This window comes from Crassostrea angulata, chromosome 3 (genome assembly GCF_025612915.1).
Source record: "Crassostrea angulata isolate pt1a10 chromosome 3, ASM2561291v2, whole genome shotgun sequence".
Taxonomy (NCBI): Eukaryota; Metazoa; Mollusca; class Bivalvia; order Ostreida; family Ostreidae; genus Magallana; species Magallana angulata.
Window position 1 is genome coordinate 55,124,060 of NC_069113.1, and position 18,584 is coordinate 55,142,643.

Here is an 18,584-nt window from a genome sequence, read left to right on the forward strand (position 1 = left end):
CTGAACATATCTGAATTCCAGCTTATTTAACATTCATACAGTACAAATAATCTTAATCAAAATAAGTGTGTGATATTTGTGCTTTTAGAATTAAAATTATTTTAATTTTAAATTAATATGGAATTACAACAATGGATTATATTAAAAAATCAAATCTTTGGTACTTAATGAACTTCAAGATGAAAATAATGATAGAATCCTACAATCAGTGTCTGAAATGCCAAAAGTAATCTGAAAAAAAACCCCAATATCCCCAGTACGTTGCATTATTAATTTCCAGCTTAATTTAATTTAGACTGTCAACGGATTACACTATAATAATAAAACAGTGAGCTTTCAATAAGTATTAATCGTATGGAATGTGTTATAAACCCAGAGGTGCACATAGACTAGCTGTTGTGATCAAAACTAGTTGTTTATGTGTTGATGGCAGTGTTAGTGTTAAAAGTTTGAGCTTCCCTAGAACAACTTAACATATTTCAACCAAATTTTTCCACGCCCAGTTTTTAATTTGGCTGACCAGTCCAAATGTACCTGTTTTTAATTTGAATTGTTAAGAGGTCAGGAGCACCTTTACTAAAGTTTACCTGTGTCTGACTGAAAATAAAAATGTTTGTATTGCGTGTAGTTTTAAATTTTTTGTTAAAACTGTAAAAAAAAAAAAGAGAGAAAGAAATCAAAGTCTCCATCAATTCATATAACGTTGTTTTGGCCAGAGATCAATTTATGTTTGTAAATCATTTTAGAAAGGACTGTATTAGTTGGTGTAGCTTATACGGCTGTAAGAATTTGTAATCGATTGCATTAAAAAAACTTACTTAATCCACATCAGTATATATGTCATTTTATTCCTCACTTGTTGCAGCTTTCTGACAAACCAACTTATATTGTATGTATCTTTCTTTGTATTATTGTTCATTAATTGTACATACCTATCGGTGTATTATTGTCTATATCTAGCTGTGTATTATCGTTTATTTATTGTATGTATCTATCTGTGTATTATTGTATATCTATTGTATGTACCTATCTGTGTATTATTTTACATTTATAGTATTTATCTATCAGTGTATTATTTTACATTTATTGTATTTATCTATCCGTGTATTATTGTACATTTGTTGTATTTATCTATCTCTGTATTATTGTACATTTATTGTACGTATCTATTTGTGTATTATTGTACATCTTTTAAACGAAGGTAGTAATGAAGTATTATTATGACGTTTTATCTTTCAGCATGTTATGTACATGCAGTAACCAGTAATTTTCAGTCAGTAAGAGTAACTCATAAGTTGTACGATATAGATGTATATGTTTTATACAGTTAAACATGTTCAATTCAATTCATTTCAATTCTTTCAGTATATAGTCATACAACGTTAACATTTTCAAATTCATATTAATCTATTCTAAATAGTTCATGTTCATACCACACCATTCATAAAATATGTATTTTTATGAACTAGTGTTTCACTGGTGATTATAAATGTAAATATCTCTAGAAGTCCACATTAAACTATCAGAATTTATTGCAAAGCGTAAATAGGTACCTTTGGCTTCATAAAGAATTAAAAAACGGCATGATTTTGATTTGGTTAAACGAATTATTTTGTTTTTCATATTATATAGTTATTTCTATTTGCAAAGTTTCCTTATTTGTTTTCTAATCCACAATGTATTTTGTACTATGTTATATATTACAAGCATTGCGGGAACTTAAGCCGTTTATTCAAATGTTAGTTTATTTGTAAACATTGAACAAAAGTGTAATTCAATCTAATCGAATAGAGAGAAAAAAGTAGAAAGAAAATATTTTACATTACAATACCAATGCCTGCAAAGTTACGATGAACACATATTTTTATTTGGACGTCCTGATGTCTTGCGATTGATTCTGTTTTATCAACTTCTCTCCTAAACAGTTGAAACCACACGAGTGCAATAGTTGCTGGAATAAAAGTTATAATAAAATTCAAATAGCACGTCAGAGTAAAACTTTGTGGGAATTATTTGTTACAGATTAGAGTCAGGATGTATTCGCTATTCAGTCGCACATAAAAGGAACATTTACTTGTAGTTTTTAAAGTTTAACTAGCACATTGGATCGCAAATCCCGTTTAAACATCAAAACAAAATAGTTCAGATGATGAATTCGTACCTCGGTGATGTCATCGCTGTGTTGAATGTGTCATAAACAGATTGAGCTAAACCGAAAACCTACATGAAGAAGGCGGAAACCGCCAAGTCTGTCATTCTCCGGGTAAGCTACGAGATTATCGGACATCGTGCGGGGATCCATTAACATTAGAAGACAAAAGGTGTCAATTTCCAGTGAGTGTGTTTACTACTTTTTAAAATGTCAGATATCTGCGGATAAATTCCGAGAGGCTGCCAATTTCAATGAAGTTCTTACATCAAAACGATCAGTCAATTTAAAAAAAAAAGGCAGTGGTACCGATAGACGTACTTATATGTACATGTACGTCACTGTACTCGCTTTATATTACGTAAACTCGGTATCATTTGAGTTCAGTTTATTTAACAAAAAGAAATAACATCTGAAATTGCCAATGCTTATACATTATATAATAAATTAATAGATTAATGTTATTTGTTGGCTCATCTCTCCGGATGAAGATGCCCCTAAAACTATTTTCATGTGACGTCATAACAGCAATATGCCATCACAGTAACGGAAGAGAGTATAAGTTCTGTAAATTTATAACATCATCTCAGGCGACAAATTGAAAGAATCCATTTAACTGGAAGGAGGAAATCACATATTTTGACCATGGTTTACTACAATAAGATAGTATACTGATGATTCTAGGCGTAGAATTTCAAACAAAGCTAATTTATTTTAAGGCCAGTTGGCCAAAAGTTTGTCTAGTACACCATTAAAACGTGACCTTTCCACTGAGCGTTGCTCTGGAGAATTTGTATGTCAACATCAAACGAAATTTTCAAATCAGTAAACGGGGATAACACTCAGGAAAAAACCTAAATGTATGTTTTATTTGATGTTGAATCTACTGGTTCTCACAATTTACTGATTAGGTTCGTCATTTATAACCTTCAGTTTGTGTAGAAGACAAGCCCTATATCCACACAAACGTTGGCGGAAATTCTGATAGCAATCACTAATTACCGAACGAGGAAGATGTGCATTCTGGCAGAGGAGAATGAGAAAAGTCGGTGCAAAATAAAAAAAAAAAATCCGGTATACCCAATCATTGGGATAAAACCATTTACGTCGCATGTTGCTTGATAGTATGAAACTGCAATGTGGGTTTCTGGTGTAGTGACCTGAATATTGCCTCGTGGTAATCAAGACTATCGCAGCGAGAGAAGCATTTCCCATTGAACTAATTAGTATCGGTAATCTACGTACGTTCTACCTTCAAAATAAGCAAAGTATAAACTCAAACTGAAAATTTTTAATAAAAGTATGCCCAGTTATACCTCTAATTGTTTTCGATGACAAATTGAATTATATGTATCAGCTACCGTGGTACCGTAATATCTGTATTTGATATATAAAATATGTTCATGGAATAAGATTTTTATAAGAGTTTTATTCGATGACCAAAACTAGTTTGTTGATAAATATTCCACTGAGTATTGAACGTTAGCATCATTGCGCGTGTCTGTACGACAGTAGTCTCATCGTGGTTTTAATAGTCTCATCATGACGTCTGTACCAGGTTCATGAATCTGTTCTAGAATCCAATCAAATTTTGAATTATTCATAATATAAATACATGCGCTCTAAAAAACACCAAATCATGTTATTGACAAACACTTCAAAAGTTCTGACTTTTTTGGTTATAAAGCATGACATATGACTATGCCTGAAACTGTCTCATCACGTGACCTCGCCACGATGGGATACTTTAATGGCCAGGGCAAGAAAAAAACTTCTTTACCCCTTGTTAACTCAGCGATAATTTAATAACTGTTTATTAATTTTAAAAAAAAAAACCATTAACAGCAAATATCTTATGCAATGAGAACGAAATTCGAAACTTTGACAAAAATGTGCATTTTTATTCACGTAAAAATGATATCCTATATGTATCTATCAAGAGGACACATCAATTGTTTACATTAATTTGCGTAACTTGTCACTATACCCTCCAACACGATACTCTAATGTCGTCATATTACAATGATGAATACAGGAATCACCTCTACAAACTATTCCTCTCTTGTTTGTTTGAATCACGTTTTCGGATATCATTCTTGGCCAGTGGCGTCACCCATAAAAAGGCGCAGCTTATGGACCATCGACCAAGCGGCAATGACCGCCAATACTAGTGCTGGAGCACTGGCATAATTGTCAGCACCCTGTTTTCTTAATCAAAAATAAAATACATATCTCTCTTTTACAATAAATATTCTGAGTCGTCAACGAAAGAGTTACGTTTACTTTGTTAACAAAAACATTGCTTCCAATATAGAGTTATTATTCGCCGTTAAAACATTCCCTAATATATATATATATATATATATATATATATATATATATATATATATATATATATATATATATATATATATATATATATATATATATATATATATGGTAAGTAAAAAGTTGTAAACAAATATTGATGACGCGGAATATAAGACACAATTTAGTCATTAATTTTACATATATAAAATCAAAAGGATGGTTGTAGCCATGTTGAAAATACAACCAGGATGCAATGATTAACACCTGAAATGCATTCTGTACAAACGTGGGAACTACACATTGAATATAATTGCCGTTTTCACAATGTTACAAGATGCACGAGAATAGTTGCTCACAGGACAGCTTCCGATGACCAGTGATGACAACTGACCTTTGGCCTATCATTTGAAAAAATTTTATGAACACACTTGTTTCATAAAGAAAAAAAAATTGCATTTTAATACTGATTTCGTAAAGTATGTAATCCGTTTTATTTATTTTCCAGTGTTTATTGAGGTTTTTTTTATGTTTTTCATCCTATATTTATTGATACAACTATTATTCGGATTAACTTTCTGCTTTTTTTGCAATAGTTTAATCCGTTACAAGAACCAATTTACAAAATTCAACCAGTTTGTTCCCTTGTTAACAAAGAAATGTAAAGGTAAGTTGTAACCTGGTATAGTTGTAGTTGTCTCAGAAATTGCATGTATCAAAAGTTTACATCAATTTACTTAATGGCGAATAGTAAAATAATTCTCGAAAAAACTCTAAAACTCGTAATCTTGAATGACTTTGGTATTAGAATCATTCTTTTTTAATCATTTTATTATTTGCAACCTTAATAATACAGATGAAATAATTTGTTAATTTGTTTAAACTTTACATAAATGCACGAATAAGTGTAATCTACATTACAGTAGTGACATCAGTTGTTACAGCTGGGTATAACAGTGCATGACGGTATTGGATAACTTTATTGTTTACATTTATAATGATTATCTATGATACAAAACCTAAAAAATTCACTGCGGTGTATTAGAGGCATGGTCGCGATAAAACTGAAATTTATTAACGCGTTCATTTCCATTTTTTGTTGTTTACCAAGCTTTTGATGGTACGTCATGTTAAATATATAACTAAGATTTGAATGCTACACAGCGTCATTAAATGAAGATCTCAATGTCTATTTGCAACTTAAAATGTTTCCTGATATAAGAGTGTGTCACATTTGAATTAAGCATACAAAATGAAGATCAAAATATGGTCCATTGTTTTACTTTTTATTTAACTTATTGATAATTGACAATCACATTTTGATGGAATGTTGAAAGATAATTTTGTTAAACATTTAACAATTAAACTAGAACACATTCTTGAACAATTGACACAGAAAACATGACCAAGTCCTTTTATCAACGATTATCTTTTTACAATGCTTTCCTCTGAATGTTTCCTCAAAACCAAAGTAGTTTTTTAGATACCTGTTAGATAATTTCCTGATTGCCGCTGATACAAGTGAAAAATTCGTGAGTGTCTTTTTGATTTTGTACACTATTAAAAATTAATTGAACCGTAGAGACTAACATATTGTAGCATGTACTCACAGAACTCTATAGAGCACGCAAACGTTCTGCCACAGAAACTCGTTAATCTCACCTTTTGTTTTCACAGTTTTCTTTTCAGTAATTGAAAGTCGGAAAATCAATCGACGTTCTTCATTAAACATTCATGTATAATGCGTCTTCAAAACGTATATTGTACTTTAATCAACTCGGAGTATGGTTCTCAAATTTCTCGATTCTGGATGTGCATTTCGGTTATACGGCAGTTTAGGAGGATATCAAATGTATATGCTATAACAATCACATGCATATACATTTTTTAATATAATCAAACATACCTTTTTAATATGCCTCAATGTACTGTTATTCATGCGTTTCTAATCTAGCTAAATTTTATGAAAGGTATTTTTGATAATTTCTTTATCTTCAATCAATATATTCTGTAATACATAATGTTATATTATATATAGGATACCATATTATACATACGTACTATAAGTTCAATACAATACCTATTTTCTAAATTTTATCATATACTTTATTCCACAGTGTTTCATGTTTCTAGGTTCTATAAATGTTTGAGTCTTATACATGATTTGTTTTTGTTATTTGGATGATTAAGTAACATGCCCCTAGACTGTGCTACACATTCTCTATACTTTAATCGCATGCCTCCTGATAATGATCAGTTACTTAACTTCATATTCATAAGATATAAGTCTGGTAACATGTACATGCCTCTGTCGTAAACTGAATTAAAGAATATACTCATCGCTATTGATGTTCTGAAAATATGGAAACAATTATTTAAACGTACTTGGTCAGATTTATTTTTTTGCTATTACAATATCGAAAAAATTTTCATATAAACCAATTACCTTAAAAAGTTAAAGACTTTAACAGACACGGTCTTGTTATATACTTTTAGAATAGCACGCCTTTTAACTCAACTATCGAATCACAATATTTTACATTTGTTTGTATTGTTTGTTATATGGTAACTATTGCATACATTGGGTTGTTGCTAAATATAAATTTTACAATAACTAGTAAATTATTTATACATACCCAACGGGTACAATTCAAAATGTACAATGTGACATTTACCTACTATTTAAAACCAAAATAAATTCACAAAAAATACAATGAATTAACTGAAAATAAAACAGCTTTATTCAAATAAACATATAATATTTTGTTGAAATGACTGAATAAAAATAACAAATTTGATTAAAATTGTTCCGAGAACGATTTTGCCGACAAAATCACTCAAGTTTGAAAATCAGATATTGACACTGCGTATTATCATGGAGCAATTTGAGAACCGGAATGAAGACAAGTCCACACCCCTTGTACCACAGCTACAGATTGAGATCCGCCCCAGGTCTCTCGCTAACCTCCGGCACCCCATCTGACGTAAGTGGAGCGACCAGTGTGGTAAATTTCGTCACTTCCGACCATGCCTTTCAGATAAGCAATCAAATCATTAATGCTGTATCTGTCCCCTGAAATAACAAATGAAATAAACTGTTATTCTCTTTGAATCTTTCTGATGCGGGGACAAAAAACAATATAGACGACTGATTTGGTCAATTGAACAGATATCGAGACGATGGGATGGCAACCTATTAAGCCTGGAGATATTTTTAATCAAAGCCGATAAAAGGTTAAAAAAGAGAAATAAAACTGAAAACTAGTTCATTTCTACGATAAAGGTGTAGCATCAAAATATCTATTAGCAACGGCTGCTTCTAGTTATTTGAAATTTCTAGATTAAACAGCATTTTTAAAGTTTGCTTTGATTAGACTTAGTGTTTCTTATTCTCCTTTTCCGTTTAAATGTTATCCAATGATAAACATCGATTCTATTATCTCTATTAAACTCGAATCTAAAAAAGCCCATAGACAGAGTACATTTCAAAGTGTTCTTGCTTAAGAAAGATGTGGTAAAATAAAAAAAAGTTCACAGCTTTTCTTGTAAATCTATCATTAAATATTGATGATATGAACAAAAGACAATGGCACATTTTGAAGCCACCCTCTCCCGACAAAAGTAGGATGAAAAAAAAATCAGCAATGCTATGTAACAATAATAACAATTGTTTCATCTTAAGAGGGTTCGATGGTAGTGACCATTTTTAAACTGTCTTGATCTCCTTAAAAAGAAGAGCACCTTTAAAAATGTAGGAAAATACCAAAATAAAAATGGTAAAATATAAAAATATTTTCTTTACAAGATAAAAGTTTATAGCTAAACAAACAAATATCGTAAAATTTTTTGAGCAGATCAAATGCTTAATACAATGACCATAAAGTCTCCTTAGAGCTCCTTTATAAAAGAAGACTTTCACTGAAAAAGGATCTCCGTTCCGATCAATTTACTATTAACTTTATTACAGGGATATACGTAATAGCTATAGAATTTATTTGAGTATAAACATTGTTAGGCGGTTTAAGATTGATATTTCAGGTAATAAAATGTTACTCAGATCTGATAATCAAGGGCATAAGGAAACATTTCTCTGTGAAGAGTATACTCAGCCATTGAACATATCTCGCCGCAGCTTGGTTTGTGTTTTTTCTCGAGATTTTATGGACACCGAGATCTCATGTTCAGACGCCGCAAATTAAAAATCTTAGCGAAGAAGAGACACTTTATCCGGCGGATCGGCGTCAATTTTCCCCCAACGTCAATAAAGATGTGCAAGGTGTGTCCATAAGTCAATGCCCATACTTGACATTTGTGATAAAAACAAAAAACAAAAAAAACGGGCTTCTTTACGTAAAAAGTTTCACTTGATAAAAATATTAAAACGATTTAAATATTTACACTTGTGACGATCAGATGTGACGTATTTGGTGTCATTATTGAGTGGTAATTATTTCTATCACTACATCACTTCCCGTCTCACAAAAAGGAACATAAAAAAACCAACAACATTAAAAATAATTCCAATGTTAACATAAACTCGTATATGCTGTCTTAAAAACTTTAATGAATGAAAATACAAATTGCGAAACAGGAAAAAAAAATCTGAAAATAATCATTAAGGTTGAATTGGTTCTTAGTTTAAATAATTCTGAATGTTCGATGTTTGTAAGTATATCAAACAAAACAATATCGTGTGAACCAGACTAATAATTTTTCACCTGATTTTGCTTAAATTTTACTTGTTTTTGAAATTATTGCTTTTAATCAAAGATATCACTTACCACGTTTTACTGTTGCAATATGCCGATTTGGAGGAAGGTTCTGGGAATGTTTGTGATATAATTCTGTAACAACATAGTTTTTGTCATCATCAAGGTAAGAGGATAATAATTCACATATACATTAATATATTTACAATCGAAAACCAAATACATGTACATGGTAACACTACTTTTCCTAACAAGCACAGGTAATACCAAATATACTCTGCCTTTTATAGCAAAAAAAATTATCGTCAATGAATACATCAGGTGGTTTAGAATAATTCTTTGACATCCAGTGTTATTTTGACTAACCTCGTAATATGTCGGGTAATCCACGGAATGGTGGCCGTTCATTTCTTCTATCCATGTACTCATAGTCCCAAATCCTGGCAAGAAATCCGGGTAATGTTAATATAAAAACGAGGCACTTAACGGTTGCAAAATTCCACATCCTCGCTTTATAATTCTTGTTTTAATTTGGAAAAAAATCGCCTCCCTTCAGAATAAAAATTGTCATTGCCTTGGACCAAGGGACATCATTTCGTTCGCAATTCTCTAGTAAGACTTCAGTTCAGCCGAGTTGTGAATCGTTTTATATATCAAATACTACGCGCCTACCCTACGATGAAGGCGAACTGGGCAGGCCAGAAAACGTGATTGGATTAAAAACTCACCCTGACGTAGTTGTACAGCTTAAACCGACAGGTGTTGTTAGAAAACGGTATAACAAACTATTTAGAACTGCAATCAAATACAGAAACATGTTTGAAATATAGAATCTAATGAACATCGACGTATTTCTTATTAAAACATTGCAAACAGTCTGGCACCCAATGTTAATGTACGTACATTAGCTAATCTTAAACTGTGCCAATGAACGACACTAGTTTAATAAATATATGACTTAAAATACTTAAATATTGTAACATTTGGTACATAGCAACAAAGCTACCAAAATAATTATTCATGTCTTCTTATAGGTGTCAATATTTTTAGAACCATTTTAACAAGGTCTTGGACTTTCAGTAGTATGTAACTTGCGTCAAAACAAAATGACACTTGTTTCAATCAAAATATACACCGATTGCGTACACTTTACTCAAAAGCCAGACAAATTTTGTTGATTTCAAAGAGCCATGGCTTAATAGCCAGCAATGAAATAAACAGGCCTACGTCACATTGCTGTTTGACACAACTACCCAAAGTCCAAGCTCCTGAAAAATGGTTCTATATACGAATCATGCGATATGCTGGTACCATCGCAATTCATTCAATGTATAAAGAACGATGTTTTATTACAATGTACTATATTCGAATAATGATGATGACGACGACGACAACGATGACAACGATGATGATGATGATGATGGAATATGACATAACTTGATATTGTTACGACATAAGAAAATAAATAAATATCAATAGCAAAGACAACCACTTTTTATAAGTGTATTCTATTGTTGGACATAACACACATCTATTTCGTTCTACCACTATGCGTCAATATGATATTGGCAGAAATTTGCAGAAAAAACTATATAATATGATATTATGTATTTTATTATACTCTGATGACAAATTCTGTATTATAATACAATAATGTCGAGAAATACAGGGAAATACCACAAAATGTAGCATCAGAAAAGTCTTAGAGGGTTCGATTATCATGACAATTTTTAGACTGTGTTGCTATCCTTAAGAAGCTGTACATTAAATTGTAGGAAAATACCAAAATTTAAATGGTTAAGTAGTTTAAAGCTTACGAAAAATATCTTAAAATTTTAAGCAGATTTGTTAGTTAATTCGTTGATCTTCCAGACCTCTTATATAATTCTCAGAGGGGACACATGGAGTGTCACCATCCATTGAAAAGACTGTGATTCTAACTTTTCCGGGTCTGGTCTTACAAATTAATGGTAATAATCACGCGGTACCTTCTGGGGATAGGACTCACGCATTGATGTCCTCAATCAAAACTCGATCTCATCACCATGAGGCACGTAGCAAGCATGAAGGCACGTATTTAACACCCCGACTACCTACTCAAAACCCCACACAAATCATTTTACATTATACATACATGACATTTGCTACAATGTCTTTACAGTAGAATATAATTAAGATGCCGGTTAATTAATTACTCATGAAATAGCTAATATTTAATTTACACAGGGAAGAGTTATTAGCACTTACGAAACGTAACATATACATATATGTACATAACTGGAGCAAATGTGCATCGAACGTTTTTAACATTATAATTACTATACTATGTATACATTTTTCAAAAAGGTTTTCACTTTTAATGTATATGTAGGCCTATATATTACTACCAAAGAGCCCTGCTCTAATTCTGTAGCTGTAAATGAAAATACAGAAAGTAAGGATGACAAAGTGTTAAGTTTTAAATTTTTTTTTTAGCAATTTCACTTCTTGAGGGGGACAGCGGGTCAGAAACCCTTGGTTGGCAATGATGCTGAATAGTGTATGAAATTGGTTAGTGACGAGATCAAACCTTTTGGAAATCTGATCATGTATCAATAAAAATTATTATCATAAACAGTAAAAATTTAACAATGTATCGAATAAAAAATGACACTAGATTGCTTATTGATTTTGCTTTGAACAATTAAACGAATAAATTAACGCTGGTGGGGGGGGGGGGGGGCTCTTCTTTATGTGTCAACGGAATTTTTCAATTTTTTTAATTACGAATTTTAATGCTGAGGTGTTTTACATCGAGATCTTGAAATAAAAAAAATTTCTTTAGTCTTAATAATATTTGAATCCATTTAACTGTTTCTACTTTCAATTCATTTTGGGTAGAACCGACGTTTTTGTAAATTTATAATGTCTAGTCGAGCTTTGAAAGATAAGGCACTAAATTAATTTATCAACCTACATTTTGAATCTACGAAAAAACCTCCAAATGATTTAAGTTGACATAAAAGCCGGAATAATATCGATGACAAAACCAGGAGCATTATCAATGAAACCACAATAGTTATACTAATGCCTACAACGCATTTCTGCGTAGGAAATTTGAGAGAAATATATAGAAATAAATATTGACGTCGCATATTGGCAGAATTAGTTTTTATTTGTCACATCCACTCAATCGTAGAGCGTGTTAAAGTACAAAGAGTGGTGTAAAACAATACGACCAATGCTGTGAATGATTCCTTTTTTATGTGAACAAAGCTCATTCCGTTTGTTATATTCAAGCTTCTTATAAATTTGTCCATCTTGAACTTTTACATGACGATATTTTAGCAATCTCGATGGATTTTACTCCAAAATTTGCTTCATAAAAGTATTTTCTCTCCAACATAATTGTGAGCTTTTGACTCGTCAACTGATATAGTAAATTTTTGTCTGGCCCTTGGAATTATCTAGTATGGTAAGCATTGTAAATGTTATAATTGGAAAAGTCATAATAGTGATCATGCTCCTTTAACATGTAATAAACTATTGTGTTTCATATTAGCTTTAAATGATTTGCTGTTTTAAATTTGAATAACAAGCAATGGATCGTTATAAGGATAATTTGCTGCTCATCTATCGATCGAACATGTTCGCTAAATCCACCAGTTACTATTGAAGTACTCCGTCAAAAATTAATCTTTTAATGCAAATATTCAAATCAATCTCCGTAAGTTTGATATTTTTCCTGCAATCTGATAAATGTCTGCGAAAAGAAGGAAAATACATGTATCAGTAACAATGGGGTCAGTGAACAACAGATTTATATCGATATTATAGCAAAACATTGGCGAGCTTTAAAAGATGTTGCGGTAAAAATACTTCATGGTAAACGAAGAACAATTGACATTGTTTATTAAACATATGAATACCTTCATTGCAATAACTTTTAAAAACAAGAACCAAAACTTTAAATTTTGTTTAGATAAAATTTTATGCAACCTGATTGGAATGCAGCATTAACAAACGTTTGAAAATAATAAAGAATTCATCCGAATTTATTCATAACTGATGTACATGTACTTGTTTTAACCGTATGTTGCCCCTACTTATCACCCTTAATTAGGAAACTCAACTGCTGTAGAATTGTGGGTAAAAAAACCTTCTCATGTCTGTCAAATTAATTTAAAGATTGTCTATTTTTGAAGATCTTCGCATCATTAAAACAAACTCACAAGCTCATTTCTGAATAATTACAGCGCTTAATCAGTTGTAATGAAATTTAATTTGCAGTTGTAATTTCAGAAAATATATCTTCAAAAAACCTAAATTTATTTATTCTGAACGATCCTGCAGACAGTCATGTTAATTAACTTTAAACTCCTAGCTTCATTAAGATCTTGACTATCAACAAATAGCATTTTAACATAACATAAAAGGCACCTCTCTCATATGCAATCTCTATAGCAATTTCTGTAGAGGCCTAGTTGCCTATATTAACATCCTTATTTTATTTAAGGAATATCCAGTAGTATGGAAAAGGATTTCAAAAACATTTAGGAAGCACACAATATTTATGGAACTTTGAGGATGACTGTTATATTTTCATAACCTATTTCTACCCATCCTTAAGATTCTAAAGACCAATTTGTTAAAGAAAATCCTTGTAACGTCAGGCTAGAATTGTAAATGAATGTGATAATTAACATATGACGATTGACAATGGACAAAAACTGAGAGAGAGAGAAATGTCACATGGGTGACTCAGAATAGATAAAGGAAAAAGACTAAGATAGTTGACAAAAAAATAGAAAAATAAGACAATTTAATTTACCAGTCGATTGTCAGTTTGACTTATTTGATAAAATTGTAGTCCCAGTGTTATTGTATGGGTGCGAAATTTGGGGTTACGAAAATATAGAAGTTATTGAACTTGTACATTTAAAATTTTTAAAATATGTTTTTAACTTAAAAAGTAGTACACCATCCTATATGGTTTACGGGGAAACAGGTCGTTTCCCTTTATGTATCAATGTATATACCAGAATGATTTCCTATTGGTCAAAGTTATTTACAAACTCTGAAAGCAAAATTGTATCTGTTTTATATAAGTTTTTGGTCTTGCAATATCAAAGGGGAAATATGTCAAACTCTTGGATGGTAGGTGTTAAAAATATTTTAGATATGTGTGGTTTTTCAAATATTTGGTATTTCTACAATTGTAAAACAAAGGTTACAAGACCAATATATCCAAAAATGGTCTAGTGACATTAATGACTCGTCAAAAGGGCAAATTTACAAGATTTTTAAGAAAAATTTTAATTATGAAAATTACATTAATATATTGCCACTTAGGCTCAGAAAGGTTTTTATGAAATTTAGAACCTCAAATTACCATCTCCCAGTGGAGACTGGGAGATGGTACAATACACCTTTAAACCAAAGAGTGTGTAAACTGTTTAATTCTGGTCAAATTGCTGACGAATTTCATTATATTCTGGAATGTAAAGAACTATTGAGATTTCGACGTAAATATCTTGATGAAAAATACTGGTCAGCGCCAGATACTATTAAGTTTTGTGAACTTATGTCTTGTTCAAATGCTACAAACTTGAAAAAAATATGTTATTTTATTATCAAAATATACAGTTTGATATAATAGTCTGTCCTCCATTATTATACTTTTTCCTATCTTCATTGTATATATTGTATATTTATGCTTATTTACTATTTATTTACTACTTATCTATTCATTAATACAATGTACCTCTGACTTTTGAACTGTATATATTGATTGACCTCATGTACTATTCCATGGTGTGAGCGAAATAAACTGAATTGGAATTGGACAAAGTTTCGGGACGACCTGCCCCTTCTTTAAAACATGAAGGTTAAACCGTGAAAATAATGAAAGGAAAAAAAAACCCTACATTATATGACCTCGTCAATCACAGTGTCTGTGCAATTAGTAATTTTATGAATTTCATAAGATTGGTCTCGCATTGCTTCAACTTCTATCTTACAAAAAAAGGTCATCATACTGTGAATTTTTGTGTAATTTTGCATAATGTTGGACCACATTATGTATATCTCTTGTGGCTTATGCTTTAAAAGTCTTAAATATAGCTTATTCCGTAATCTTCTTGATATTTTTACTTGAAATCAGCGCTTAATCAGAAATTTAATTTGTGGTTGTAATTAAAGAGGAAAAAATCTTCAAAGAACCCAAATTTATATATTCTAGACGATCCTAAAGACAGCCATGTTGATTAACCCAAAACTTCAAGCTTCATTAAGATCATGTATTGTGTATTTTAACATAATATAAAAGGCACCTCTCTCGTATGCAATGTCTTACAAATTATGTAGAGGCCTATTTGCTTGTATTTACATTATCCATATTTTATTTAGTGATTATCCAGTGGTATAGAAAAGGATTTCAAAAACATTTAATGTAGAACGCAATATCAATGGAACTTCGAGGGTAACTCATACTTTAGATTTTAAAGACCTATTTGTTGAAAATCCTTGTATTGTCAGGCTGGTAGTGTTAATGAATGAAATGTGATAATTAACACATGACGATCGAGAATGGACAAAAACTGAGAGAGAGAGAGAGAGGTCACATGGGTGACCCAGAAAAGATAAACAACAAAAAGTAAGACAATGACAAAGTTTCGGGACGACCTGTCTCTTCTTTAGGACTAAGAAATCAATAACATTGAAGAATAACATGCAGGTTAAACCGTTAATGTAATGAAATGAAAATTTTAAAAAAATAAATCCCTTCTTCAATCACATCTGTCATCTGTGTGTTCATATGCAAATAGCAATTCTATGAATCTCATAGAAGTGGTGTCGCATTGCATTATCATCTATCTTGGAATAAAAAGGTAATCATATTATGAATGTTTTGAGTATTTGGCATAATCTTGGACCACATTATGTATATCTTTTGTGGCTTTCGCTTTAAAAGTCTTAAATATGTTTATTCCGTAATCTTCTTGAATTTTTTGTTTGAAATCTTTCGCACATTCTTTTCTTTCAACAAAGATAGGAATTCTGCATTTTAGCCTTCTTCTGTGACATATGGCACTTTCAAGGACTTTGGTTCAACATGTGTTCAGTATAAGAGGTGGCTTGACATGACTAAGAATACTATCTATACAATTCGAATCTAACTAAGGGACCATTGTTTAAACAAAAATTTAGATTTCCATTAGAATTTATATAGTTTACGTACATTTAGAATACTCTCATTTTTGATTGGAGCACGGTGTTTTTGCATTATAATTTTCTCAAATTCTTTTCACACACTAAATTGCCCCTACCTAACAAGAATTTGGCTTGACAACTTTTATTAAAACAGTAGAATTTTGTGAATATCGATCGTATTGTTGTGATATTAATGTATTTAGCTGAATGTTATAAGAAAAGGACACATGCAACTTACATTATTAATATTTTCTCGTAAAGAAAAATATATCCACTATCTAATAATAAACTGTGTTTACAAAAAAAAAAAACAAAACAAAAAAACAAACAAACAAAGCCATATGCATGTGATGCCAATGATTATCATTTATTAGGCTTATAAACAAACCTGATGGCATGAATTTATAAGTACGCATTATTTCCCTTTTATTTCCGACTACCGCCTTACTAGTAGGCGATATCTATAGGGAAAAGAGTACCAATTCATTTCCCATAGGGCTCAATGTTAACCTAAACCCACCTGGCTAGTTTGATATTATACTTACAGACATATCCTTGGTCACATTTGAAAGTTCATTCCAAGCACTAACACAAAATCAATAGAAATACATAGGGTCCCGTGGCGTTTATAGGTCAAAATTGAGCTTGTTTACAACTTACAGCGATCCGCAGCAAATAAATCCAAGTCCCAAAATTGACACCCACCCCCTATTTCAACCCCTCTTATTTCTTCACTTTTTGCAGTACTTCTTCAATCCATCATTCATTTTAAACAGTGATAAATTTACTTTGAAATAATCATTATTTCAGCAATTAATTCAGCCAATCACCTTAGCCATACCTTTTTCTGCGCGGCTCAATCTTGTATGAACACTTCTCTGATGTCAACATTCGGTGCATTGGTACTCTCATTCCTATATTGTTCATCGCTACACATCCATTTAAAAGGCCGAGAACACCACTGGTGTCTCACCGCATTCAGGTATTTCATTCACCCAATCACGTTACACTGGACGGAGAGCTTTGAATAAACGCCAATTGAACCAGAAATAGTAAGATGCGTATGAAGAATAGGCGGAACGAAGCGAAGCGTAGTCCATTCTCCATGACGAAGATTACTTTTCATTTAATCTTACTGTCTTAAAACAGAACCCAGGCCAATTAAATCAAAGATTAGAAGAAAATACACCGCCCTTATTGTGCCCAAAGGAAAAATTTCCGAAACCCCCTTTTTCGAAGTTTCCAATAATCAAAAACTCCTCAATATCTTTACAACGAAGAATGCATTCTTTGCGAGAATTTGGGACATTTGATGGGCTGAATATCTGGGTTATGTTCTAAAAACAATAAGACAACCACTGCACTTGTAAGGAATGTCCAATAAGAAGAATCAGAACAGGCACAAATATTTCAAAAAATCCCTATCATTGTAGAACGTGTTCCTGTCTCATACAGTTAAACTATCGCACATGCGCAAACCACACACTGCAGCAGATCAAGCAGTAACAGCAAGGACTTTAGAAAAAGGAGTGTTTTTTTAGAAACTGATAAAAGCGATGTTACGTTTTTTTTTATACATTCTTGGATATACTAACACTTATCGACTGTGTGGATGTAGTTTGGCCGTGGTCTACAAAAAGGCGCAGACGTTGTGCACTTTGTATGAACGACACACGTGTTCGATGTGTATGCGAAGTAAGACAGCACAGAACTGTCTGTGCAAGTTATTACGGATACATTTGAATTTCTAAGAATAAACCATATTTCATATTTTATTGATTGTAGTTTCCTTTATTCATGTTTACAAGCATATTACTAATTAAGGTAGATCTATCATCTAGAAGTCCTGGCAACCTGAATGCGTCGTTTGGATAGCAACCGACTGTAACTTTTTCGACCGGTATATATACTCCAGTGACAGCCGAGGAGTGATCGAATATGACGACTAAATACTTTTATTAATTCATGTCCGATTTTAGATGGTACTCATTCTAGTTATGTGAACATGATATACGCATGTATATTTTGTAACTGAGGCACAGTTATAATATTTTAAACAAATCATTGCAAAAAAGTTGATATTGCTTTAAAGGCTACGTTTAAACTCCATGTTTTTTTAAAAGAATTTCTTTAGAAATTAGACAAAAATATCCCAGATTGTTGCTTCTCTTCGACTCAAATGGTTTATGGTTTAAGTAAATTGAAATGATGCTAAAATGTTCAAAAAC

At 31.6% G+C, this 18,584-nt stretch overlaps 1 protein-coding gene across 1 annotated transcript; it reads right to left on the bottom strand.

The window, feature by feature from the left end:
* Window positions 1-7,174: 7,174 nt before the first annotated feature.
* On the bottom strand, window positions 7,175-17,240 carry LOC128177864 (uncharacterized). Its single transcript, XM_052844761.1, has 4 exons — window positions 16,902-17,240; window positions 9,532-9,960; window positions 9,238-9,300; window positions 7,175-7,529 (listed from the first exon to the last, which is right to left on the bottom strand). The coding sequence occupies exons 2-4, from the start codon at window positions 9,668-9,670 to the stop codon at window positions 7,417-7,419; spliced, it is 315 nt and encodes a 104-aa protein (XP_052700721.1). The 5' UTR covers window positions 9,671-9,960; window positions 16,902-17,240; the 3' UTR covers window positions 7,175-7,416.
* Window positions 17,241-18,584: the final 1,344 nt, after the last annotated feature.

Excerpts from the sequence above, each read along its gene's own strand:
- LOC128177864 (XM_052844761.1), bottom strand. The coding sequence starts at position 9,670 with ATGTGGAATTTTGCAACCGTTAAGTGCCTCGTTTTTATATTAACATTA. Across the intron at positions 9,301-9,531 it reads ATTACCCGACATATTACGAG|AATTATATCACAAACATTCC; the intron begins GTTAGTCAAAAT and ends ATGTTGTTACAG. Across the intron at positions 7,530-9,237 it reads TATTGCAACAGTAAAACGTG|GGGACAGATACAGCATTAAT; the intron begins GTAAGTGATATC and ends TTGTTATTTCAG.